This window comes from Pseudopipra pipra, chromosome 2 (assembly GCF_036250125.1).
Source record: "Pseudopipra pipra isolate bDixPip1 chromosome 2, bDixPip1.hap1, whole genome shotgun sequence".
NCBI lineage: Eukaryota > Metazoa > Chordata > Aves > Passeriformes > Pipridae > Pseudopipra > Pseudopipra pipra.
In genome coordinates this window covers 9,119,664-9,147,288 of record NC_087550.1, presented here as the reverse complement: position 1 = coordinate 9,147,288, position 27,625 = coordinate 9,119,664, and the positions used below count along the sequence as shown (strand labels likewise).

General features: G+C 37.9%; 1 protein-coding gene across 3 annotated transcripts in view; it reads left to right on the top strand.

The window, feature by feature from the left end:
• Positions 1 to 27,625, top strand: part of CADM2 (cell adhesion molecule 2) — a 610,491-nt gene that overhangs the window by 540,759 nt on the left and 42,107 nt on the right. For 2 of the 3 annotated variants that reach the window (XM_064643960.1, XM_064643961.1), the window contains one exon: positions 19,013 to 19,132. The exons of the other annotated variant lie outside the window; for it this stretch is intronic. In XM_064643960.1, the coding sequence (XP_064500030.1) occupies positions 19,013 to 19,132 (120 nt within the window). The remainder of the gene's footprint in view (positions 1 to 19,012; positions 19,133 to 27,625) is intronic. 3 annotated transcript variants of the gene reach the window in all.

Below are 27,625 nucleotides of genomic sequence, written 5' to 3'. Positions count from 1 at the left end.
CTGTTTTAAAAACACTTGCCTCAGGCCCAGCTGTTCAGATAAAGCTGGTCACAAAAGGATATATGGAGAGAAATACCAGACAGATGAGTGTTTGAAGTTTTCTGTTTAGTTTTTTTATAGACCGCCAAAGATGGGAGATCAGATTCTTCACACAAGTTATAGCCTCCTACTGAGAAAATTCAGCTTATACAAGTTAGCTTGTCGTCATCTGACTTATTGTTACAGTGAATTGTCAAAACTATGTCATGTCCTTAATTCATTATACTAATTCTAATAAAATTGAAAAATAGGAAGGTTCATATTAAATTCCAGTTGATTTTTTTTTTCCATAATTAATTAGACAGCAATATGGGTCCCGTGAAAGGAATAGCTGCCTTCCAAGTTGATCGTGAAATAGATTGATATAACAGGTATAGGAGAAACTATAATACAAAATTAGGATTTACCTTTAATACAGCCTTGCAGTGTGGATCTAGCAGTCTCAAAACATGATGTTTTCTTATCACAAGTATGTATTCCAGAAGATGATGATTTCCATAATTTGAATTTTAATCTAAGTGAATGTAAAGGAAGAAGCTCCACTGTAGTTCATGAAGGTACTTTTTTTGTGTATTTTTTTAAAAAAATGTGACTTCTTATAACTGACAAAATAAAATGAAAAAATCTAATGAAAATGATAGTCTGTAAATAGACATGAGAATTATGTAGATTTTATTTGCTCATGATTAATTTGGTTATAACAAATACATGTTTCTTTGATGGTTGTAAGGTCTCAAAAACATTTTTCACTCAAGGTTTAACTTGCCTTTAGGTATTTGGCATAAAACTTCTAATAAGTGCTGCTTTCAGTAAGGAGCTATTTATTGGCACTGTTGATGAAATGTCATTTGTCAAAAGAAACCCTTAGATTACTTTTCATTTTTCTTAAAGTTCACTACTAGTTTATATAGAATTAGTGGCACAAGTAAGGAGGGGGTCTTTGCATGAGGAACACAGAGCCTGTGCTGCTGCCTGAGTATTTCTGTATTAAAGGCAAGCAGAAAAACTAAACCCTCTAACCTCGACTTACATTGGTTACCACAAGAAGAGAAAAAGAAAAAAATGTCTTTTTTTCATCCTGGAGGTTGTGATGTGGTGGTTGTTGGCTGCAGGCACAAAGTGCACTGCCTTTGATGAGATAATGGCTTCTGCACTTGCCACGTGTTGAAACTCCTGTGATTCGTCTTTTCTGCCCAATTTACTTACGTGATTATTTCTGAAAATATGGCCTTTGATAACGGTAAGATTCTTTTCCCATCAGTGATGACTCTGCAACACACCTCTACCAAAGAATACTTCACCATTTCCTATGTGCCTTTCTCACAGTGGCGTGCCCCCCTGTCGGTCTGATTATCTTGCAACAACTTCGTGGTAGTCTGTAAAATCATTCATTATCAGGGAGGTGTTCTGTTATGTTTGGCAGCACATTAGGCACGTTATCAGGTTTAGCTCCCTCATTGCTGACCTCTTCTGTTATGAGTACCAGAGTTTTCCTAATTGCATTTCTGCAATGCCAGTGTTGGAACTAGAGAAGGTAAATGTCAGGTGCTTCTGAGGCTTCTGAAACAATGAGAGTAATGTGACAGAGTATGAGATGATGTTTAGTGCTTAACAACTCACTGCATTTCAGAGCTGTTAGGTTTATTTTAAGTACAGAGGAGACTGACACAATTATTTTATCAAGTGTAGAACAATCAGTTGTATAGATCAATTTAAGCAGCCTTATCCCTTCTTTAGCTCATTATATTCATGAATGTCTCTAGTGAAACATAATCCTCCCCAAATTATACAATATTTTCTCTCTATTTCTCTGGGGGCTAAAAAACCTACTTTTTATCACTTTCTGAGATGCATCCTTCCATTTAATAGAAGATGTATTTTTTTTATCTTCCTAAATATATCTGGAAGCATCCTTTGATTTCTCATCCCTTCCCCTGTGCTTAATGTGTTGATGTAATTTTTTTGTCCTACTTCTTTGCTAGAATTGATTTATCCCACAAGTATGCCTTCTTACTTTGAATGTTAGGTTTCTAATACAAGTACATGCCAGATTTTCCATGTGAGGAAACAGAGGACATCAATGGAAGGTATCCTCTGCAGAGGCAGGGGAGTACAACCTGATTCAGAGCTTTTCTTTTCTAATCTATACCTGATGTGGACTACATTTTTTTCCTTTTTTTCACTTCTACTCTGACAGATTTTCTGTCTTTCTGTTTGTTAATGTTATAAAAGCTTCATCTGGCTTCTATTCTTTTTTTCCCCCCTATGAAATGCCCCTCTCAGTGGTGGTACTCAATCTAATAATTCTGTCAGTTCCTTAAGTTATCTTCCTAACTGAGAGAAGATTTAGACAGCTTTAGTGTAGAGAGAGGATTCCCTAAAAAATGGAAGGAATAGTTTATCATAATTAGAAGTTAAAGGCAAGCGAAGTATTTATATTTATTAATTATACAAACCAAGCAAAGAGTGTCTCATGCCTTTAACTGGACCAACCTAGACACAAAATTATACAGAAAAGTAATATTTTTTCCACAGTAAGTGATGATGAGGTAAAACTGTTTTGATGTTAAGGGACAGCACTGGAAATAAATATTGCTATAAGCGATGAATGGCAATCTGTCCAATGCAATTAGTGTCTGATAACATAAAAAATCTTTTTAGATTTGCAGTATAATTAAAGAAATCGGACTTCAGAGAAATTGAACAAATTTGAATAAAGTTAACGACATGGACTATTAAATATGCTCATGCTGCTTTGCTGAATCAATATGTCTGCTAATTTAATTTTTCTTAACATTTATTGTTAATAATGAATGTCATAAAATACTTTATGAAGCAGGAGGGTGGGCACAAAGTCAGAGTTTATAGGCAGAAGTACAAAGGCAAGACATAGTTTGCTCAAACATTTGTCTCTTGCAGTAACAAAGGCACAAGCTTTAATGCCTGTAGCTGTTGTCATTTCTGTATTCTAATTGGTAAGCCTGGTGCTTTAGAAGTGCACATTCTGGCTAGATATATTACACCCTTTCTTTGGTAATGTGCCCCAGGCAATTTTCACTCTCTTCCAATTTATTAAGAATTTTTGTTTACCTTTGTCCAAATACTTGTCATTAATCATCAGCAAACAGAGCAAACTGTCAGACTCATGTTGCTCTGCCCAAAACCAGAGATTCTACTTGCAAAGCTTAGGTAATGAGTGCACTGACTTAGCTGGAGTAGAGGAAGGAGGTGGTCATAATAATCAAACTGAAGATAACACCTGTGATTTATGTAGGAGTAGTTCATAACCTCTGGAGGTCACTGCTGAAGACTTAGTTCATCATCACACTGGAGTGAGTGACACAAGTCCACACCATTGAGAAACCTTCTTAATGGCAGCATTTGACAATTTGCAGACCTATTCGAAATGGAGAACCTTGGTGAAATATCCTGATACGCCAATCTACAGACAAGCATTAAATTAATTGAAATATTCAGAGCTGTAATGTGTCATGTAGCAATTCTCTAGAAGAGCAATATGGAAATTAATATGAATCAGCAGCTGTGGATGGTCAAGGCAGTTCTTACTGCCCTAATTATAGATACATTACATACATAATATTGCCCATATTATACATACAAAACATTTGAGCCAGTTACTTAGTATCTCTGAAGAATAAAAAAGGGTCATAACATATTCCTTTGTCTTCAGCCTCTCTATTTTGTACTTTTTTCTTAGGCAAGCTATTTTTTGCAAATAAAGGCAGCTGAAAGACCAAGTTACATCCTCATTAGTATTTTGAAAAGTGCTTTCAAACAGAAGATCTCCTACAGTGTGTAAGACCAAAGGTCCCACTGCACCTTTCCTAACTATAACATTATTTGTATTCCACCTGCTTGTCCAGTCCCATTTCAAAACATTTGTCATCTTAGCTTTCACAGTAACCTGTGGCAACAAGTTTCTGAATTGAGTTACGTGCTTTGAGGGAAAAGTATTCTCTTTTGTTTGTTTAAGCCTGCTGCTTGATCTCTTCACTTCCCAACTCTACAAGCTGTTTGGCCTCTCTTGCTGTTTGTCCTGGAAGTAGGCAATTCCAATCACTTTTGTACTTGTCCTGCTTCCCTTCAGTAGATTCTCACACCCTGGTCTCATTTTCTCATTAGTTATGATCTTGCACTCTGCATTTCCTGGATTCCTATCCCTTGTGTCCACTCTCTTTCTTCAGTGGTCTTTTTTTCACCTTTTTACTTCATTTTTGTTCAAGTTGTAAATCTCTGTGATTGATTGTTCTCCACATCTGGTAAATGGCCTATACCAAATCTACACCACACACCTTGGTTTATTAAATCCTACCTCCAAATACATATATAGAGGCTCATCTTCTGTGGCCACTCATAATTCTAGCGTGGTGCACTTTTAAATTTATACAAGTTTCTTTTCAAATCTCTCCAAGAAAGTAGAAACTGAGTCTAACAGTAAATTGAAAGAAAACCGAGGAGGTGAGGATATTTTCTGCTTTCTTGGAAAACTAAGCTTACTGAACAGGCAGTAGATCTTTTGATTTGCAAATGTTTTCACTACAGAACTCTGATAAATCTTATGTAGTGTTTTTGGACACCTCATCATCATAACCATACATCAAAAAAACACATAAAAAATATTCACTGGAGGGGCAGAGGGGTGGTGGGAAGGAAAGGAAACAGCATCCACGTGGAGCAGCAATAGTGGGTAATTTTGGTTAAAAAACCCACAAAATTGCCCTTTCAGCTATCGAGGCATATCAAGAATGTGGGACTCAGAAGACATCTTAGGATATAATTAGAAAATTAGTGCATTTGAATATCTGTGCCTTCGAGTTTTGAGATTTTGCTTTTTTATATCTGCGTTTGAATTAAAAGAAGGAAGTCTCAATTTGGAGTCCTTAAAACAAAGGTGAAAAGTTTTTCCAATTCCCATCTTATAAGAAGATGATAGAGACTCAGAGACAGAGGAATCTGAGCTTTCTGATGAAAAATAAATAAAAGAATGCTCTTGAAGACTCTGTCTATCTCAAAAGCCTTCCTTCCCCCTAAACTCTCTCTTTTTTTCCTCTCTTCCACTTCCCCACCATGCATGCGTGCATACATACGCACAAGCAAAAGCAATCAGAGTCTGCTAAATTATCCAGGAAGACATCTCTTTTTTCATCATCATCATATCCTTTGAAATCCACATCAGCTGGATAGTTTCAGCAAAAATCAAAGTGAGGAGGAGCGAGGTTACACTGTGTCAGGCCTAAGAAAGCGAGTCATTAAAACCCTGTGTCAAAGGTAGCATTATAAACACCCAGAGAATTTCATACATATGTTATTCTTCAAAGCACAGCCCTTCAAATTGTGTTGAAATGTTTTGATTTTGCATATATATCAATGTTCTAAAATGACATTAAACTATTAAATAATTATCATATTATTAAATTTGACTTCTCCAGAAGATGTGGTCCAAACCTTAAAGCACAACACAGTCAGATGAATTAAGAAATCATTGTGTAATACAGCTGTTATTATTGGACTAAAGAAGAATAGTGTTTAGTTGACATTTTCAGGTATGAAAAGTCTGTCAAGAAACTTATGGTGGAATTGTTGGCTTAATTTTATGGATGAATTGTCCAGCTATTATCCCTGAACCCTCTCAAGGCAGCTACTTTGAAATTGCTTTTTGTTGATAAATACTTGAATAATGGGGTGTATGGTTGAGCTGCGTGAACTGATCTTTCTTCATTTATGATGACTTTAGAAAAATAAGATACAAATTTTTTTCCAGATAAACTTAAAATTATTTTGGAAAGGTCAAGTAAATAGCATTCCAAACCACACTAACAATTTTGGGGAATACATTTGACACTTCTACATTTTTACATTAAAATACTCTTTTTCATGAAAAAAACCCTTTGAAAATAAACTGATTTTGTCAGATAACATATGGAAGAAATTTTTAATTTTTTTTTTTTAATTCCTTGCTAGAGTGCTCATTGAAATAATTGAACACAGAGCATTTAATCAGCAGCAAATCTCTCTCCAGGTCCAACCTTTAACAATATATTCAAATATATATAATTCTTTCCTATTTGAATGGATGTCATGTGTATTCTAAAAGCCTGTAGTTTTGGATAATGTCTCTAATAACACACAACCCTTGAAAATATTTAATTTGCTGTGTATACTTATAATTGGCAAATGTGATAGTTCTTGATTGGAATTTCTTATGTGATTCCTGAAAAAGAAAAGATTATGTGTTGGTTTTGAGTTATAATGAGGGCACCTTCAGTGCCATGTATTTCTGAAATGGTGCTGTCGAGTTTATCAGTGATTTGCTGCAGTAGCAAAGCTTGCTCTCTAATTTTTCTGTACTTCACACTTTGCTACTGCTCATACCCCCAGTTTTCTTGAACTTTACTTCATCTGAGCTTTTCTGTTTGAGAAGTCAGATTGTAAAATTACCATGCCTGTGAAGATCATGTGCAATCTTCATGAAGAAAATATAACTGTTCACAGAATAATTTCACTTGAGACTGATGATAAAGTTATAGTCTAACAGTTGCTAATGATCTTCTCTTTCCATCTAAATCATTTATTATTCAGAAAACTCAAACTATAAAGATAATATTAAAGTGACTTAGTAGTTTTTCTAAGCTGAAATCTTTCCTGCACCATTAGGTGCTGTGGAATGCAAATAAGGGTATCCTGTCCCTATCTTTCTCACGTGGTGCTTCTATAACTCACCTTTCTTTTGAGAAGAGGTTGCTCAGGTTTTCACTCAATTCAAGGAAGAAAATGGTACTCTAGCTACTGATATTGCATAAAATGACAGCTAGTGCTAAGTGATACATCAGAACTGTGCTCAGTTCCAGCTGGGATTGGGAACCTTGGGAAAGTTCTGACCAAATGGAAACAGGTAAAAATGCTTTGAAGGCTGAGAGGGGCAGGGAAAGCTTCTGCAAAAAACCAGAACTTTGAGAACTTTCATATCTGAGATCTCTGATCACATGTAAAGAGAATGGAGGCTCAGAAAAAAGTAGACACTTAGTTTATCTCAAGCCATTAATATTTCTAACATCCATAATTTGATGTTAATAATGATTGGTACTGATTATTCTATTTTTCCTAGTTGAAATTTTAATTATGGTAAATTTTTCTGGAGTTTATCTTAGCCTGCATTTCTATATTCTATAAAGGAAAAAAAATATTCAATCAAATGTTTCTTACAGTATTCTAGTAACATTTTCCTTACAGCAAATAAGGTATTTCCCCACTTGTTTTCAGTATTCTTTTAACTAAAAAACAGATCATACTGACAAAAATTTGAAATTTTCCTGAAAAAAAAAATCTTTAAAAAAATCTTTTAAATTTTGTAAGTCTTCCTAATCTTTATTCACAGCATAGGTTCCATCAAAATTTGTGTTGGGACCTTGAAGTGTCTTTAGCCCCTCCTCCAAAATGGAATCCTCTAAGCTGCAATCACAAATTATTTTTTCCTGCTCTTACTTCTCGAATTCTTGATGCAATGTAATAAATTTCTCTTTGTTTTGTAATTAAAGTCACTTTTTTTTTTTTACTAAATCCTATCATAGACTTTCTGAATTGAATCTTACTCCGAATTCCTGTGAACTGCCTTGACTTTGTCTCAAGTATTCCAGACTCTTTTGGCAGCTTTCAGAAAAACTCATCACATCAATCTTTCTGTGTGTCTCTCACAGAAAGGAGAACAGACAGCAAAAAATAATCAGGAGGGCAGTAAGGATGTATCTCAAAACCATTCTCAAGTTGCAAGGAGAAAAAAAGAAAACCAAAACCAAACCAAAAAGACCATTGCCACCAAAGCTGATAAAGCTGGCTGGAATATGCCCGTGAGGATCTCCCACAACACCCTGACTTGTTTCAAAAGGCTATGGTTCCCTCACGAGCACTAAGAAAGCTCTAAACCCCCTTTGAAGAAACTTGACTGTGAACAGGTCTCCAGGTATCAGCTACAACTGATGGTGTTCATGTTACGGTGGAAGGTGATGTGTCATTTGTGAGAGTGATCCAAACAATTTTCAGTCAATTTTATTTTGTTAGAAGGCCTCAAGGCAGAAGAATTAAAGTGCCTGGGTTTTTTGCCTTATCTACTTTATACTCAGATGTGCATTTTCATTACTTTTCCTTCACTGGTATCCACACAGCTCCCACATACACACTGGGAAGTTTACTCCCCACATACACCCTGGAAGATAAAAACTGTTTTTTCTTGGTAGCCTAGTGCCTGAGGAGGGTATATCTTTCAGCTGGAACCGCCCATATTAATCCTCATGGCAAGCGAAGGCAAAAACAAACCAAAGGCCAGGAGGAAGCACAGAAAAAGTTTGGCAGGGTAAAACTGTTGTTAAAGCATTTTATTCTTTAGATATTACTGTGGGCCATTGCACTAGTGGATTTGTTTTCCCCCCCAGCGATTTCTGTGTTTTACATTTACTGCAGGATTGATAATCCTTGATTGGTGGGAGGCAGGGAGGAGTTGAAGGACCCTGACATGTTGAAGTGCTAGTTTGGTGCTTGATTGAGGAGAGCTCTGGATGGCTTTCAGCATCCCTAAGCAGGAAATGAAATCTCTTTGCACTGGTTTGTATATAATTTGATTTAAAATAAATTAACAATATGATCAAGCATTCTTTATTAAAAAAAACACTGTGATATTCCACTGGTGAATTATCCTATTTGATGGCTTAATAGTTAAGGTACTAAAAATCTGCCAGCCTGATGGCAAGCTGGATAATATTAACAAAATTAAGTCTTGACTGTGTTGCATTTATCCCACCATCCATGGTTATGTGTTATACAAGGGCAAAGACTCGTGACAGGAATTCGACCACATGTGTAGAACTCTTTTGAGCAAGAAAAGAGCATTACAGGTTGACAGCTAGAAAGATAGGGCCTTATTTTCTCATGTAGTGTACTTTGGTGATAGGAACGTGAGAATTAATTGCATTAGTCAAAGACAGTGCAATGAAGTGCAATAATCTATGTTTTAGGTTGCAGAGATGCCACTCACTTTCCCAAAGTGATTTTCATTGAGGTACAGCTATGCCACTGTGACAGAGTGTTTCAGATTAGTCTTGGACCCCTCAGATTGTATTTTGAAATAAAGCCATTTAAAATAACTGACATTCTCTGCTATCTCTTTTTACTAACCTTAAAATTATTGAAGTGAGTTTTGAGTTATTTAAGCAATTTCAGTGATCTGTCCTGAATTTCTCAGAGAAATGAAAGTAGCAACTGTAATAAAATAGAGATCAGCAATCTGTTTGCCTCCACTTAGTTTCAACACATGCCTCCGTAACAGGGAAATTTGGGAAAATTCTCTTTGACCTCTTTCTTCTTCTCAGTGCAATTCTGGCTGAGCTTTTTTAATTTTTTTTGTGTGTGTGCAGAAAGAGTCAAGTGTCATTCAGGGAAAGCTGTCATCTTTGTTCAAGGCTGCTGGTGTCTGAATTTGTGTTGTGCATTAGCTTTTCCTCATAGGTTTTCAAGGGCCAGCTGCCGGTGCTTTATTTCATTTAATTTTGAATGATCCTATTTTATGCCTTGGAAAAACAAGGAAATATGGCTTGTCTGTTTACTTAAAAAGAATAAAAATGAACATTACAGCCTAATGTGATTTTTAAGCAGTGGCAATGGGCCTAGAACACCATATTAATAGTGGGGGAAAATCATGCTGGCTTTATTCATACAAGATGTTTGGTGGCTTTTGTGGTAACATTTTGTCTTGAATGCAGTGAAATTGGCACTGCAGGTATAAGGACAACTGCTTTTTTAAATGCAGTTTTGAGAGAGGTTTTGTTTTCCTTTGTGTTTTTGATTTTTGGGGTTTTTTTTTAGTAGAGGATTGAAATGAACCTCAGGAGATCTGTTTTGAACTCCCCTGTCAGTCTCAGAAGTCCGTAACATTTAAGACATTCCACTTAATTCTTCTGTGTTCGTTTCCCCAGCTGTGAAATGGGAATAATGCTACCTCTTTTTCCCTAACATTTGGTCTGTACTGTCCAAATAATGACCTTACAAATCTTCAAGGCAGAGATCCATTCTTTACTGTGTATATATTTGTTAATGTAGGGTTGTGAACAAAATCAAGACATCCATAGATGCCTTTTTGTAGGTAAATCTTCTTCATTTCAGGCTGTGGTCTCAAACAGTGCTGTAAAACTACCTTTTTATTTAAAATGTTGAATTACAAAATTAATTTCCTTAGCCTCCTGCATGCTCTGCAAATTTAACTAATTTCTTTCAGGCAAGTTGCATAAGCTTCAGTGATTTGCCCAGTGCAGTATTTGTTACTAATGAGAAAGGTGAGCTTTTATACAAGAGAGATTGACTCCTTTAAAATGATAGGCTTTATTATTATTACTACTCTTTAATTAGAAAGGACCTTTTTTTTAACTGCTAGCAAAACTTATGCTAAGTTTGGGAAAAAATTAGGTCTTGCACTTTACTGCTAAAGTAAATTGTAATTTGAAGTCTGTATTATATTCATATAACTCCAGAACATGGGAGATTAGTCTTCCTGTTGAACACTTGGTTTGATTTGTCCTTAGAGGTAAATCTTGCACTAGTAAGCATTAGTAAAGTAAAACTTTGAGTACTTGAAAACAGTAATTCTTCAGTATTAAAGAATTGCCTAATTGAGAATATAATTTTTTCTTGTACTAAGGTATTCTTCAATGTCCAATCACCTAGTTAAGTTATTATCAAATGTATCCTTTTATCTTCTCTGTGTATCACCTGGTTTTAGCACAAGCAGAAATTAGGAAATAACACATTGCAGCCCACTCATTTTCTACAGTACAAATGTTGCACTTAATATTATCTGCCCCACCAAAACTGAACAGCAATAGGTAAATGTGTTGAGAGATCCTACATTATGTCACCTTTTATTCTTCTGCTTCCCTGAGAGCAAGAATGGTGAGCTTTTTAAATGGCTGGACCGGTGACAAACAACGAGTCTGACGGACGGGGAAATGGGAGCGTGTTCCAGCATCTCAGGGCCTTCATTGCAAACTTGTCTTTCTGTTCCAGGGGAGCTGCAGCTAAAGTGCTTTTGCTGATAGCAAATTCAGTGGAGTGCTATGGGGAGCAAAATGATCCCTAAAGTAAGCACTGAGGGCTTCAAAGGTCGAACCCGACCTTTTGAAAGCTACGAGCCACCGGTGCAATCCTCAAATGTTCATGTTAGATGCTTCCCTGGGAAATGCTGGGTTCAGATTTCCCGGGATCCCTGAGTGCAGCTCCACCAACTGTGTGTGCAACAGACTACGCCGGTCTCCAGGTGACAAAGCTGTGTTTGTGGCAACATCTGTGCTGTGCAGAAAGGTCATGTTCTTCTACCCATTAAAAAAAAAAAAAAAAGAGAAAGAAAAAAGCCTTTTTTTTCTGTTTGCTGCTACTCTTTGAATTTTAGCAAGTACTCATGAGCATTATAGAACACACAGTCCCAGTGCCTACTAAATTCAGATCAGTGCAAAGGGAAGGGTGGGGCTGCCTCTGCTCAGTGAGCTCTGTTTGTTAGAGTCCCCTTGGAAGGTGGCAGAAGTGGGTTTTACATAAATACCCTTCCCTTCCACATGACCCAGGGTCCCACAGCACTGCTGAGAGATGGCCTGAGTCTGGGCAGATGCACCTTGAGGGAGGAGAAAAGTCGCAGAGCCGGTCACTGTTCTCAGCCCTGAGAACTTACCATGTCCTTCCCAACACACTGAGGCACTTCCTTTGCACTGCTTCTTTCTTGTCACCTGCCTGAGATCCACAGCTGCTTGTTTTCTGACAGCTCCCACACCTGTCCTGAGCCTGACCTGCTTTACTGGTGGAAAATCAGCCTTTCACACACCCATAGTCTTTGTGAGTCCTGCTGTTGCTCTGGTGCACAAAATAAATGAGATATTCACTCATTTGTTGGAGGAGTTGTTTGAAGACAATTTAGGGCAGCTGGCTTTTTCTTCATATTTCAGTGTCAAATGAGATGGCATAATCAGAAATAACTTGCTACTACACCTTGTTTTTTCACATTCATCACATTTTTTATTTTGTCATAAGCAATTCTGGTAAGAGCATGTGTTGTAAAAATGTGCCACGGTGTGATATCAGGCCCTCATTTTAAGTGATTTGGGATTACACCATACTGCCAGTACTAAGTACTAATGTTGAAATAGGCTTTATTCTTTTGAGTTATATTCTTAAACTTTCTAAGGACAGAATTTGGTGCAGGGATGTGCAGATTCCAATTTTTGGTTGCCTCTTTGAAAACAGATGGAAACAGTGTTTTTTTTACTGTAACTTAAAATACTTCCTCCTCCTTCGTTTGCTACTGAAACCTATTGCTTTTGAAATGGGAAGAAAAGAAAACAAAGAAACAAACCACAAACCAACCACCAAGACAAAAAACTTTCTGTAAGAAGAGAAAACTATTGTTCTTACCAGTTCCTAACTCAGGAAGCAAGAAAAGCAGGATTAAAATTGTAGTATCTCAGCACTTGGGTTTTTTTCTCTATCATGACTGTGCAACTAAATTATGTTTAATCAAACTTTAATGAAATGTCTCACATCTTCTAACATGTAGTATCATTTACAGGCCCATGAAATGTCTTACAACCATGGAGCTACGTGAATTTATTTTATTTTCCTTCTAGGCTGCCTAGCCATTTTAGCCCAGCTGTATGTCTTGCAATATGAACTCATTCACCAGAAGTCTCTCATGCTATAACTAGTGATATAGATCTACATGGAGCTTTTGTTAAAAGGATTTGGATATTTTTAATGACATCTGATTTGCTAGCAAAAATGTCAAGCACATAATTGCCATTTCAGAGTTTCATAAATCTGAATCAATTAGTAAAAAGAACCCCTTGACCTCATGTCCATGAGCGTTCAGGATCATTCAGTCTAAGTGCTAAGGAGCTATTGGCACATGATATTCAAGCTGAATGATCCTTTTGTTCAATCCCGTTTTCTTAGAACAGAGGGTAAGTGCAGCTCCCTTTGAATTTAAAACCTTGCTAAATTATTTAGTGCTACATACCACAGACTGATTAAATTTTGCACAGAGTAGTGAGATTGTTTCCCAGGTAGGTCATCACTCAGTTCAGTTTACCACTTAAAATTTCTTTCTCAGTCAAAATACAGCAAGGGCCATCCATCATTATCACTCTGTCCTTTAATTTTTCTGTCAGCCTTTGTCAAGCTTGAAACAAAAGCCTTTACATTTTTATCAACTTCAGCTATTGTTGTCTGATTTGTGCTCAGTCATGTCAAAATATCAGTTGTGTTTTTACCAAAAAAAGTCAAATATTTTCAATAGGTCAGATCTATCTTTCACATAAGCCTGCTAAACCAAACAGAACCATTTCTCATTTCTTTGGAGATGGGGAGTAAAAATGCTTAAGGCCAAATCGGCAGTGAGAGTAAATTGTCCAGGCTCCCTGCACTTAAATGGATGAATGTCTTCTGCCTTAGCAAGAGGAATGTGGCATCAATTCAAGAAAGGAGAGGCAAACAGGAAATTTTGATCAGGCACAGCTTGACACTGTTTCAAGCTGATCTTGTACAACATTATTCTGCCGCTCATGAGCAGCTCTGCTAAGGAGCAACCCCCAGACCAAGCCAGGCGTTGCATGCTCCTCCTTTTTCCTCTATCCACTTGGGATCAAACCTCCAAAAAACATGGTCAGGACCCCATATTTTTTGTTAAAAATCCCATTCAGGTCTTACCTGTATAACCTGTGGAAACATAAGTGAAAAAGAGTTGGGACTGGAGTCAGTAAGTCCCCTTGGCATGAAGGTCAGCCCCTTTTCTATTTCCAACAACTTTTATGGAAACAATTAGTTCTCCATGAATTGTTTGTATTTCAGAGCTAGCAAGGTTTTGAAATTAATACCAACTTAAATACATTATTGGATTTCTGGCTAAATATCTCTCTGTCAACAGACATCCAGTTTAGAAGTAAGATTTCAAAATTAATGGTGACAATTACTGCTTGACTTCTAGATCTCTGAGCATGGCTTTTCTATCTTCTTTGGTTCCCCATCTGCAAAATATAGCTATTTTCTGCTTCACAGGAGGCTAGGGATTAATACCTTAGTATTATTGAAATAGCAATCTTGTGCAGTGATTTGGGTATGGCTACTTGAATTAAAAAGTTCCACTCTATGAGGTCTCTTGGTCATAATGATCCTTGGTGTTTAGTGGCATGAGAGGCATAAACAAAGATTTGCTTACAGCTGAACATTGTGTACAACCAGATTCAGAAATTGCAAGACAAGGAAATGGAATTAAGTTTCACTCTAACACAGGTTTCTTGGGCAGAAATGTGCAAATCCATTCTGCTAAGATCCTTCTTGACAGAAAGCTCAAGAGGAAAAATCTTCGTAGTCCCTTTGATAACATGTTTTTGAGCAGCTGCCAGCAGGGAGCTCTGGATAACATAATGTGTGCCTCACTAGTGATGTAAGATAGCTCTGCCCTGCATTATAAAAAAAAAAATAAAATAAAATAAAAAAAGTCCTGCAGGACTAGAAACAGGTCAAATTGTCATTCCCTTTTCTGACACGAAAAAGAAGCAGCACACCCTCTATGAAACACAGTGATCCAGATGCCTTAAACAGAAGCCTGTGCTGTTAAGTATCATTTCTTACCTGTAGTCTGTCTGATTTTGGGAGCTTCCAAACCCACTTACATCCTACACCTGCAATACTGAAAGGGGACAGAGGACCACTGTACATTACCACTGTACATTACTGTACATTTTCCAGGGAAAGACAAAGTTTTCATGAGAATCCATAAGTCTTGGAAGGACTGATAAGAGCCTTTCTGTCAGACTTGATAGGACTGAGGAGCCCCATCTACATAAGAGGGGCTCAGGTGCTTTTCAGAGTGCTGTGCCTGGATTTGGGCCATCCAAAACAAGACTTAAGGATGAGATATGGTCCCAGAGTTCCAAAATGTGTTGTCTCTGTGCTTTATACATTCCTGTTGCGGACTCTCATGGTGTTAATGAAGCAAATCCCCCCGGCAGAGCCTCGAACCTGGGCAGGTATGAACCAGACATTTCCAGAGCCCAGAGCAAACTCAGATTTCATTGCTCGAGCAGTGTAGTGCTCCTCAGGCTGCTGATTCCTTGTTCCTCTCTTGTGCTGTGGTCTTTAAGAGTAAATCTTTAGAATTCTGTGAGCAAAGCAGACCAACTGTAGCCATTTACACAGAGAATTTCACCTTAGTCTGCAAAAAAAGAAACAAAGCAAATGTTATTCCTTGTATTTAGGTTTCTTTTGAGAACATATGTTTTTCTTTGAGGCTTCTGACAAGCTGCCCTTTTGATGTTTGGCATCAGAGTTTATGATTTTGATCAGGAAACTAATTTCTGCAAAAGTTTTCATTATTCTTGACCTGATGAGAGAAGATGGATTTATCACATCTGTATTAAAACGCTGATGTTATATTCTAGTTCTTGTTAACTAGAATTTTTCCTAGATAGCCTTTCATTTAAAATGAGAAATCTTGTTGGAAATGCTTCAATCAGAAGAGAAACCAGAAAGCAACCAAATTCCAAGTTTACCAGTCACTCATGTAAGCTATTATTTGGTAAAATAGTGTCATGGTTTGAGATAGCCCCAAAATCCAATTCCCTAGCTCCATTCCCCCTCCCACATCTCAACCTAGTGTGAGATGGGTTTTTCCAGACAAAACACACCAGACTCAAAGTGGGGGAAAGGGAATATATTACAATGACTGTACAAATAAATACCATATCACATTATACACACGATCACAACTATCTCTACCATGACATATGTATTTACAATGGATCAGATCTCCTCTCCCCTCCAAAATAAAAGTCCTGGAGGGAAAGAAGGACAGATCCCTTCCAGTCTCTGAACAGCAGGAGTATCTTCTAAGGCAGCAGGTTTCTTCTTCTCATCTCATGCATGCAGCAGCTGTGGCTAGCTTTCTGCCAGCACTCACCAGGGAGGTATCCAAGCTCCCTCGGCCCCCTTGACGCAGGCAAAGGGGTCTTCTGTGGGCTTCGTAACCCCAGACAAGGTCGTTTCACCACGTCATATCACGAAGACACAGGGGGGTCTTCGTGACGGTCTGGTATCTCTTGCAGGGCCTCTGTGCCCTGCCTCTCAGGCTGCCACCGTGGCAGCAGTGCAAGGGGGGAGCCAAGGTCAACTCCCCCCACATTCCATCTGGCTGTCCCGGTCCAGCTCCGGGACGTCTTTTGAGCTTCTTAGCTCCTCTCTCTCTCCGGTGCTGCATGTCTAAAACTCTTCTCCTTAATAGGAGTCCATCTCCCTCTTTTCTCAGAGGGATCTCAAAGGAGTTTTGGGGGGCTGGTACAGTCTTACCCCCAGAACTCTGTCTCTCAGCTGCTGGCTCTCTTTTTCCCGGCTCTCCTTCCAGGAGTCCTTTCTCTGGTGCTGCATGTTGCTTCTGCTGCTCCTTCAGTTCAGGTCTTATCTGTCCTGGCTCTCTACCGCCGTTTCTCTGGTGCTTGCCGGCTGCTGCTCTGCACCCATGGAGAAAACATCCCCCGGCTTAACTACAGACACTTAGTCCAGCCTAGCACTGTTCCAGCTCTTTGCAGTCCCCTCCCAGCCAGCGGCTGGGAGGCCCCAGAGGGCCCGAGGGGCTCAGAGCCCCTTCCTCGTGGTCCTACAACATGGCCACCTCTCCTCAACAACCAAAAAAAAACTACAACTCATCTCTTCCGGTGAGCTTGTGGAATGTTGACATTTTTGCAGGAGCACCCCTTGGGCAGAATTTCAAAACTTCCAGGGGTTTCCACCCCTTGGGGTCTACCACTTTTCTCAGCCTCTGGGGGAAAACAAAGTCCAAACCACTACAAATAGGTAGACAGTGTGTTTGCAGAACAGATAGCACTGCCATAAAACCCTAACTTGCCATTGCAGAGTCTCAAGTAAATGGCATATTCAAGAAAGATAATTAATGGAGCCGTAAGTCACACTAATTAGGTTTTACATACAGGAATGATTTGTAAAGCTTTCTTAGTAAACAAGGCTTTGCTCTTCTTATGAAGTAGGTGGGTTTTTTTCTGTTTGATTTCATTTTTAGCAGATACTTATCAGGGAGGGAGTTTCCCTTTATGAGAAGAAATTGCATAGATCAGTACATGTGACATGTGTCTTTTTAACATGTTAATTTATTTCTAATGCTTGTTATACTCAGTTCTGTTTAATTATTGTGGTACTCACACTCCAGGTAATATTATCATTTTTCCTGGTGATTAATGTGGCTACACTGAGGGAGTTTCTAAAAGCCTGTTCTAATTTTTCTGGCTTGAGAATATTTTGTACTGAGAAATAGATTAAATATCAGTGTACAACAGATGAAAGAGGGATCTTGTGCTGTTTTCTGAAGGCTTCAGAAGTGGAAAATCCCAGAAGTGTAGATTCCAGAGGCTATAGTGCTGGTGTTCATCAAAACTAGAGGAATACAGAAAATTTTAGGTGACTTATAGATGTTAACTAGCAAGGAGACTTTTAAAGTTGCAAAATAATCTGTCGTCCAGTATGAAAATAAGGTAAGTATGCTACTTTGAGGTCTTGAGAGAGTAATTATGCAATGCTGAACACAAGGACCCTGTGTCTGGAGTGTGTTCTGTAGGGCCCAATACTGAAAAGCTCTGAGCTACTTCAGCTTCCATTGATTTCAGTCAGAATTGATGGTACTCAGAGACCAATTGCATTTCTTTCCACGGCAAGGGAAGACGGATTGTGGGTCAGATTTTGGCTCTTTTATTGCATTGAATAGCACCCTTCAGAAATATTTTCACTGAAATCAGTATGGAATGGGTTACTCGCCATCAGCTGCCAAGAAACGAGTCCTTTCCTTTTAAACCTGTGATATAAATAATCTGAAAAATGTCAGATGCTTTTTATGTCTTCATGGAAGTGCTTTTCTTTGGTTCTCTTCAGGGCTTTTGTTTGTTTGTTCTTTAAAACCTGCAATCACCTTATAAGCAAAGTCCTATTGGTCTTTATTGCTTTTGGCAGTGTAATCAAAGGATTTTCTCTCTGTACATCTGGCTATGTTCTGCTCTGTACTGGAGCATTTTGCAACAGATATTGTTGGTTCCTCTGCAGTGAAGCAGTGGTGCCCCCAAGCCTGGCACACCTGCACTTGATCAAAAGCTGAAGGGTTTTTTAGGACTGTCATCATCAGGGCTGTGCATTTTTTCTGACTTGCAAGCACGGGTTTGTTAACAGCAATATTGCTAGAATTTCTGATTTTTAGTTTGAAGCTGCTTTAGAGGAATACTGATGTGTGTACTAACAATAAATTGTGTTAAGGATGACTGAAAGATGAATGTGCCTGCTAATTAGGGTAAAGATTTTGAAATATACTCTGCTCTGGATCTTAGCAGACAACTGTGTCTTAATCAAATGTGTGGGAAGAAGAAAAGCAATCCGGAAAAAGCAACTCTTATAGTTAGTAGCATTTTCTCCCCTTTTTCCCTCCATTGAGTCTGTCTGAAAGTGGGTGTTTTAACATACAGCCATTTCTCGTTAACATGTGTGTGTTTATTTTAGCATGATGGTGTTTTTTTCATCTCCCACTCTGACACAGCATGTTTCATCTGTGTATGGTTTCTACTATATGAGGCATTTAAAATGGCTCAGTGAAGAAATGGATTCTTGTCACTTAAACCGTCACTCTCTAGATCTGTGGAAGCTTGGTCATTTTAACAGAGTTTTAAATTCCATATGCTCAAAGATTGACTAAAAAATTGAGAGTGATAAATGTCAAGAATTTAAAGGTACTCTGCTGTACCCGTAATAATTTATGTTAATCATGTTTTAATTTAGTCATTTTCAACATTCTTGTATTTACAAATTAAACCGCTGTTATGGTTCTCCTTTGTTTGCATGATATGATTTTATTTTATATTTTTTTTTTTCCACTCACCAGATGTTTTCAACACTTTGCTTCCCACTACTGTCATCCCCTCCCTTACCACTGCAACAGTCACAACCACTGTAGCCTTAACAGCCAGCACAACCACCTCGGCAACAGCCACCAGCATCGGAGGTACAGTATACTTCTTTGTTATGGCCTGGAAAGCACATTGCAAACAGGAAATTTTAGGTTTTGTTTCTAAGAAGGGTAGATATTGCTAAAGAGAGGGTTCAAACATTTTGGTTCAATGTATGCTATATATCTTTAATGGAATAAGCCCCAGGATGGTACACGGTTAAGAAAGATTTCATATGACCTTGAATATTTTCATTACTCTAGCAGTGTGTATGTGAACTTTGACAGGATGCTTAAATTATTTGTATAGATTTGCATTTAATTTTTTTAAGGTTAGTAAATTAACTTTAACGTAAAATGCAAGCAAGCTATTTTTAAATAAACTTGACCTTTTAAGAGTGGTTATTTTGGGTGCTACCATTTAAAACAAGATAGGTGCCTCAGCACTGGAATTTCTGTTGATGCAATCTTGCTTGATATCAGAGGCATTGCATTACATCACCCTTGTTGGCTTTTACAGTTTAAGGTATTCCTAAATTAGGGGTGTCGTTATCTCACCAGAACTAGAGTAAGTAAGCTGAAATTTCTCTCTCCCCTCCGTGCCCCCATCCTGTTGGGTTTTTGTCTGTTATAGCTTTTCAAATGTTTCTAGTAATGCTTCATTTCTTTATGTGCAAAATATAAAGGTTAATTTTACTCTTTTATTCAGCAACTGATCAGATAACTTGTTAAATAGGGAAGATGTGTGTGCAAAGTTTCACAGATTATCATCTTCTGGGTAGCTACGAATCTCTCACGGTAAATGAAATGGCAGAAGCTTTCTATGTGGTCTCTTGAAAGCTTTCATTGCACAAAGGGAGAGGAAATAATATTCATTTACCACTCTGCAGTGTTCACATGTTGAGGTACAACTAGGCCAGCCAGGAAAGTTAAGACAGAATCTTTTCTTTCTGGAAATGTTGTAGTGACCTAACTTGCAAGAAGAAGCTGAGCTAATTTGCAAGTCCATTGTATAAAGATTGTGATAGTATCAGATCACCCAACTTCTTCCTTCATTGGTATTTTAATATTGTGGCCTTCATGAATAAACTGGCATCAAACCTGAAATTACATTTTTTAAGCTCTAGTACTGCTTTTAATGTAAAACGTATTGTTGTTTCAGTGAAAAAGAGAACAAGTGCTATAGTAATCCCTTTTCTCCAGAAAAAAAGGGATAGACCATAGAAAATAGTCCCGTGCTCATGGGTCTGAGTGGTTGCAAGAACATTTCCTGAAAAGAAACATAATGACAGGAATTATCATGTCTTTCTAAGAGAGTGGTTTGTGTCAAGCACCAGAAACTTGCCAGCTTTCTGAGGGCTCACATGCTGGAAGGATAAAGTTCTTGGTGTGCTGTGCTGGTTTTTTCTGTCCTTAATGAATTGTTTTCTTCTGTTTGTTTTGTGGTCATAACTAAACCATGTCACCGTTGTGATCGTATATGTAATGTATTCATGTTTTTAAGGCATTGTCTTACCTCCTACATGAGGTTTAGGGCCTCATTTTCCTTCACTATGAAGCATTCATTTTTATCATTTGTGTGCCCAGCACCAAGAGGAAGATCTGAAACAGGAGAACTCTCTTCTAAGCCTCAACTCTTAACACATATGAGAATGCATGTCATTTGATGCCAGAGTTACAAAGAGATGCTGTTTTGAGAGAGAGTCCAGGAAGGAAATCTGGGTGAACGTGATCAGTGGCTAAAACATGAGCACTCACTTTTCCCAGCAAAATGACTGAGAAGGTGAAACCACTTCAGCCTCAAGGAACTGGTAGTTACAGTCTCTTGGGCAGATAAGCAAAGGGACAAATGAGTGTGGGAAATCTGTTTCCTGAAAAGCTTGTATTGAAAGGAAAATCTATCCCAATGCAGAGGAAAAGACAGGACACGTGTAATAAACTAATGAAGTTGTTTATCTAACAATCTGAGAAATCAAACACCAGGAAAACGTCAAAACAAGAGGTTGCTGGAAACATAAATCATAGAGTAGATCGGTGGGGAAGAAACAGGAGACCAGGTGCAAAACGAAACTAGCAAGTTGTGAGAAATGTAATAAAACAAAAGTGTTTAGAAATACGCTGGATGAAAGACAAAAATGAAGAAATTTAGTGATCCTGTTGATGAATGATGAGGACAAGGCTGAAACAATTGGTGTTTTATCCAGCAATGGATGACAACTAGAGCGCTATTTCTACTGGGGGGGGTCACACTGAAAAATTACCACAAATAGAGATCAAAAAACAAGGACAGAAAATTTAAAGGTATGTTCTGAAAAGAAGCTGAAGGCACCGGTTTGTTTGGTTTTGCTTTTGAAAAAGTCAATATGACTCTGATGAAGAGTTATTTTCCAAGTTCAATGGGAAAAATTAATCCCCTTATTTAATGGCAAAGGCATTTAGTGGAGACACTTTGTAAATGCACAGGAGGCAGTGACTCTGATGTAGCTATTTAAGTTCTATGACTTCCTTCATCCTGGCTTTCATTAAAAGTGCTTGATTCCCATGGCAGAGCAAAATGGACAGGATGCTCTCCTTAGGCCCCTTCATCTCCTTTCTCGGACCCATAAAACAAATAATGTTTGCAAACTTACAGTGACTGCTGTGAAGGCAGAGTTCTCCTATCCTGAAATACTAGACTGAACCTTGTCTAGGTTGTCAGAACACCTCCACAGCAGAGGTACAAATGGCACAAGGGCCATTTTGGAGAGGGGCAGATTTTCAATAGTATCTGTTGTTGGCTGAGCAAAAAGTCCCACATAAACATACTTTCCTTTGACATTTCTTCATCCTATTCCAGTGAGATTTTTGACATGAAGGAATATATAAGGACATTAAACTGAGAAACTATTCATATATTCTCAACCTTCAAAACTATTTTTTTTTGTTGGAAGCAGCATTTCTCTTTGTCTTATGTTATTGGATATACCTTAAAGAAACAGAAGTTTGCCCCAGATCGTAGGGCAGTGCATCTATTTAGTAATATCTTTGAAATGGATTTCCAATAGCTGACATAATAAACTTGATAAACAGATTTCACTAATTCTGTTCTAAAATTATTCCTTCATACTTAAGAATCACCTCAGGTAAATTTTACAAGACATTCCTCTATTCTCCAGGACTTTTACACAGTCCACTTTGAGGATATGTTACTCCAATCCAGTCACAGGAATATGATACAGGATATAAAGAGGCAAGAGAACCTGTAAATCTAAGGCATTTTGCATTATGGTGATTGTACCTCCTCATTACCAAAAGCCTGAATTACTGGGGAAAAAAATTCTCCAAAAGTCATCAGTTAATTCTGGAACCGTGTGATCCATTGCTCTCTTAATTTGCATGGCATTTAGTAAACAGCATGAAAAAAGCTACTGATCCAGTTGGATGACAGCATGATAATTCATAAACTTCCTATTCAGTCAAACTTTTCACTTTCTCAGACACACGTATGCTTGCCTTTGTGCTCAGTCCTTCAGGAATTAATTATTCTTTTACTGGTACATTACCTACTAACTCAAAAAATCTAAACATAATTTGATGCCAGTGAAGAGTGTTGCCCTTTATATATTTGTCAAGGGTATCTTAAAGCCTAATAACCGTGATGAGGAATGTACGACAAAATGAGAATAAAATGTATGAGAAGAAACAAATCTGGAGGACTGCTGAAAGAATAATTATACACTGTGTGAGTAGTTGTCTTTCTATCAGATTTATGTAATGTTATTTGTGAAAGCTGTGCATGAATCCATGCTATTTTTCCCTTTTATGACTGGAAAGAGGCACAGGAGGATTGTGGATTTGCTCCTAATAGTGAAATAAGGGATGCCTCCACTGGAGAAATTCTTTGTTAGTAAAAAGTTAATTTAGATGATGCCATTCCAGTACTTCAAAGTCCTGTAGGTGGAGAGGGCATGTGATTAACAGTCCAAGAGAAACCACCTCAAGTCAGAACAGCTCTGTGTTTCTGGATTCACAGAGGTAAAAATGCTTGTGTACACAAATGTACATAAAACCCTCCCACAGGCTGGCATTATGTTAATCACCCACACACAAACAGAACAATTTTTTTTTTATTTTAGTCTTATTCCTGACAAGGAGAGGGAAAAAAAAAATTCAAAGAGGTTATAAAACTTGCTTATTTTGACTTCTCATTGCTGAAGATTGAAATCTCACCAACAGCTCCAAAATAGGTGCAAAATTAATTTTGCAAGAATATCCCAAGCTCAAAAGATAGATCCATTCCGTTCATTGCACATATCAGAGTGATTCAGCCTCAGCTGACTCACTTGTATAATGACTGTACCAGAATGTTTAAAGCTCTATATAGAAATGCCTAAAAACATCTCCAGAAGTTGTTGTGTACAGCAGAGACATGATGCTGCTCCCAGGCAGCTGCACTGTGAAGTTCAAGAGTTTATTTGTCAGGGTGACCACAAAGCCAGCGAATGTACACATTTATATGTGAATGAAATCCCTGCTTTATTATAACCCACTTTGCTTTTATTGGCTTTGGCTCTGGTATAAAATAAGGATTTCTTAAAGGAGATCTGTGGAGCTAAATTTAGAAGAAGAGTTTACGGTGGAGTAAGGAAGAGTTTGAGGATGTAATAATTTTGAAAACTATTGTGACTTTAGTTTGTGAATATTTCTGTTTAATAGCATAAAAGTCAGCCATCTTAGCTAAAAAATTACATTGCTTTCTTATTTCCTATTTTTACCTTGAAGTCTATATTAAGAAATATAGACTACTATATAACCCTACTAGAATAACTATTTCTTTATGGCTTAAATGCAGAAACTGTTTGGACAGTACTTGTAGTCCTCATATACTTTTCCTATCCAAAAAGCTAAACATTGCCAGTTCTTTCCGTGGGATTTCATTTTTCTTTCACCTAATCTGATTAATATAACTTGGCACTTTGAGATATTGACAAAGAAAGAAACAACAAAGCAAGGATAAGCTGTAGAATATGTGAGGGGCAAGGAAGATAAGGGCAGACTTGTACCTTAAATATAGTTGTGTATGCTTACTTGCATTCAGCACTGATAACAAAAATGATGGTTGTCTAACGTTAAAAGCAGTTGCCTATGACAGTGAGCTACAAGCCAAGTGCTTCTGTAGCAATAACATAAAACCTAATTTGTGTTTAGTTTTATTCAAGCTGGGTAAGAAAATTACAACTTTCTGGGTTTTACTTCTTCTTTCTTCCTGCTTTTACACCAATCTCCTATTGGTGTATCCAGTGTCTAGATTTTTCAGGAGGCCAAACAATCTGAGATTCAAACCAACAGTTCTTCAGATCATTTTTTTCCCATTAGACATTCAAGTAAGCCTTTAGCACCACCTTTCAAGAATGACCATTTCACGATTTTATAATGATTTCTTTCATTACAATTATTTTTCCATTCTTCTTGTTTCTCAGCTGTTTACATGATGCATTAAAAAATCACAATAAACCTAAGTCAGACCATGGTGAAATCACAAACCTGTTTTACAAGCCTCTTTCCCTGAGGCTTGAAACTGGGCTGCCTCTGGTCAGAGCTGTTACACTGGTGAAACATCTGCAGGCTCCAACTGAGGAGTAGCTGGAAAACCTTCCCTAGCATCTGCAGCCAGGGATGGAAAGCACCCTGTCATTCACTGGCACTCGTATGGGCTAAATAGAGGAGACCAGGAAGAGAAATGGTGCCCAGTTTCCCAAGATCCACTACTAACGGGTGCAGAGAGGAGATTCAGGAGTGCAGCCCTGTCTGCCTCCTTTTCCGTGTTCTCTCTGCTGCCAAGCGCTCTGACATTGGGAGAAAACTCCACAGCTTTGTTTGTGCCTGGCCTCAGCTCATTAGCAGACAGGAGCCAAGTCTTGGCTTCTCTGTAACCAGGAGGACAAACCCAAAGCAGAAATCCAGAGTGCTGGGCAAGCAGAGAGATGGCAAGATCTGAGAGTTGTTTTAAGATCGAATAGTTGAATTTTTCTTTTTTTATATCAAAACAGGACTTGGAGTTTCTTAAATTCTACCGTGATATTTTCATGAGGCTTAGTAGCCCACAGTGCCCATTTTAGGGGTAACAGAGTATTAGTTCCTTTTCCAAAGCAACATTTAATTTGGTTTTCATCCCACTGGCCAAGCTTCGTGGTACAATTAATGCTGCAAATTCTCAGAGCTCACAAAATTAAGATCAACAGAGGAGATTGGAGCATCTGTTCTGACTCAAAAAACTCTTTGGTTTTTAGATCTGATAGACAGAGAGCCAGGAAAAGCCTTCTTATAATGTCATTTGGGAAAAAAATAAATTAAACCCCTCCCTTAAACCCCACATATCCAGAAACAAAACAAAACAACAACAACAAAAAAAACCACAAACCAAAAAAATAATTAAAAAAAAAACCAACCAAACAAACAAAAACCCACCAAAACCCCAAAACAAACAAACAAAAACCCAACCCAACCCAAACAAAAATCAAAACAAACAAACAAACCCAAAAAAAGCCCAACAAGGCAAAATAGACAAACAAACAAAACCAAAATAAAGCAGTTTCCTACTTTATTGGCTGGATTCCTACAGACTTCTAAGTGTGTCCACAGAGAATTAGAATCATAACAAACAGTGCATGCTCACATGCATGGTGATCATGGACCAAAAACATACCAGCTCCAAGCAAGAGGCTCTACAAACATAGTCTGAAAATAACCTTTTCCTTTTTTTTTATTTAAGTTAAGGTTAGGAATTTTGGGTGTTGGTACATCCACAGAAGATATCTTCCTGTGTCTTAGAGGAAATAAGACAACAGAGCGCTAAGTGGCATCAGAATATGGTTATGAAAGGAGGTACTTTTTCATGCAGTGTGAAACTAAATAAGAAACTGCATTATTGCTACATGCTAAAAAATGGAAGTATCCTGATGTCTATTGTGAGCAGACCAAAATCAGAACCAAGTGTTTCTGTGTGGAATTGCCAGTCCTCAAGTACTTTTAAAAGATGTTTTTTAGTTGTACTATGAACCCAAGAGTAATCCTCCAGGCAACATGCACAGCATTAAAGCAGTCTCACCCCAAACAAAAATTCTGGCAACATGACCCTCATGATGATAGTTGCCTCGACAGCCATGAAAAGTACTTGTGCTTTTCAATTTTTACCTTTTACAGACTTAAGCAAAGAACTGTGCCATTTAGAAAATGGCAATTTTCTCTGCTTAACGGCTATTATGAGGTAAGATGAAGACTGTCGTCATTATTATATGTTATTTGGTCATATTATTCATGAAATGAGGCTGTTGCATTCTGGAACAAATAAAGATGGATTTCATAATCTGAATAGTTTGCCAAGTAAATGAATATCATAAATGAGACATAGATTACACTACAGGCATGCTGAATACATGAAAGAAAGTATCATAATATCATATATTAGGAACCTGCTCTTTGTGTCTGGAACAAATATTTCTGGTGCTAACAAATCCATCCAGCTGTCAGCTCGCAGTAATGAAGTAGGCAACTTAAAAAGTACACAATGATTTCCAGCCTTGATGGATTATCACTTAACCCAAAATGCAACGCTGTACAGATAAGTATCACAATTGGTTGATGGTCTGATAAAGATTCCATTATACAGCTGAGCTCCAGAGAGGCTTCAGCAATGCGTCAGGAATTCAAACATTCCTAACCTAAGCTCTGATCACACTGGGGTGTTTTTTTTTTTTTTTTTTTTTTTTGGTGCTGCATATGAATTATGCAGTCTAACAGTCTCTATTGTGAGCTGGCAGTAGGAGAGATTTTCCAAATTAAGAGCCCCTTCTGCTGGAAGCAGGCTGTCTGCCTGCAAAGAGCATCCTTTGCTCGGAATTCATCCTGAGACTTTCCCTCGGGTGCCACAATCTGGAGGGTCTTAGCACCCCTCAGCAGCTCAGCCTGCACATGTAACTAGCAGGGAAGCACAGGCCTTTGGAAAAAGTCCTTGGGAAGGACTGAAGTCATCAATGTCACCACCTCTCTGCAAGGTGTAACGTCAGAGTCAGTGCATGCTGAAGACTGTAACCATTTCCACCTGACCTTTAGCCAGTGGTGACCTCGTTGCAGTGATTTTCAACATTCAGATGTAAACAAGGCATGAAACCTCTATTATGTGTACTAACTTCATAGTCTATTCAGGCTTAAAAGTCTTGTGACTTTCAAAATAACAACAATAATAACAATAACAATAATAATAATAATAATAATAATAATAATAATAATAATAATAATAATAATAATAATAATAATTTACGTGTTCCTAGCTGCTGCTTTAAAAGCTAGAATTCCACTGGTTTCAAGGGACTTTTGGAATCAAGTATTTCCAGCTCTACAAGCAGTTTGGCTTGCAAATTGGCTAAATGAGTTTATCCCATCTAGATGACAGGTAGTTTTGAGGTTTGGATGTGCCTGGATTTTCCAGTCCAAAGAGAGACAGGCTGTTTTTATTGTATTGTCAGTGCTGCCTGCAGTGCCCCATAAGCTTGACAATGACCTGCAGGTATG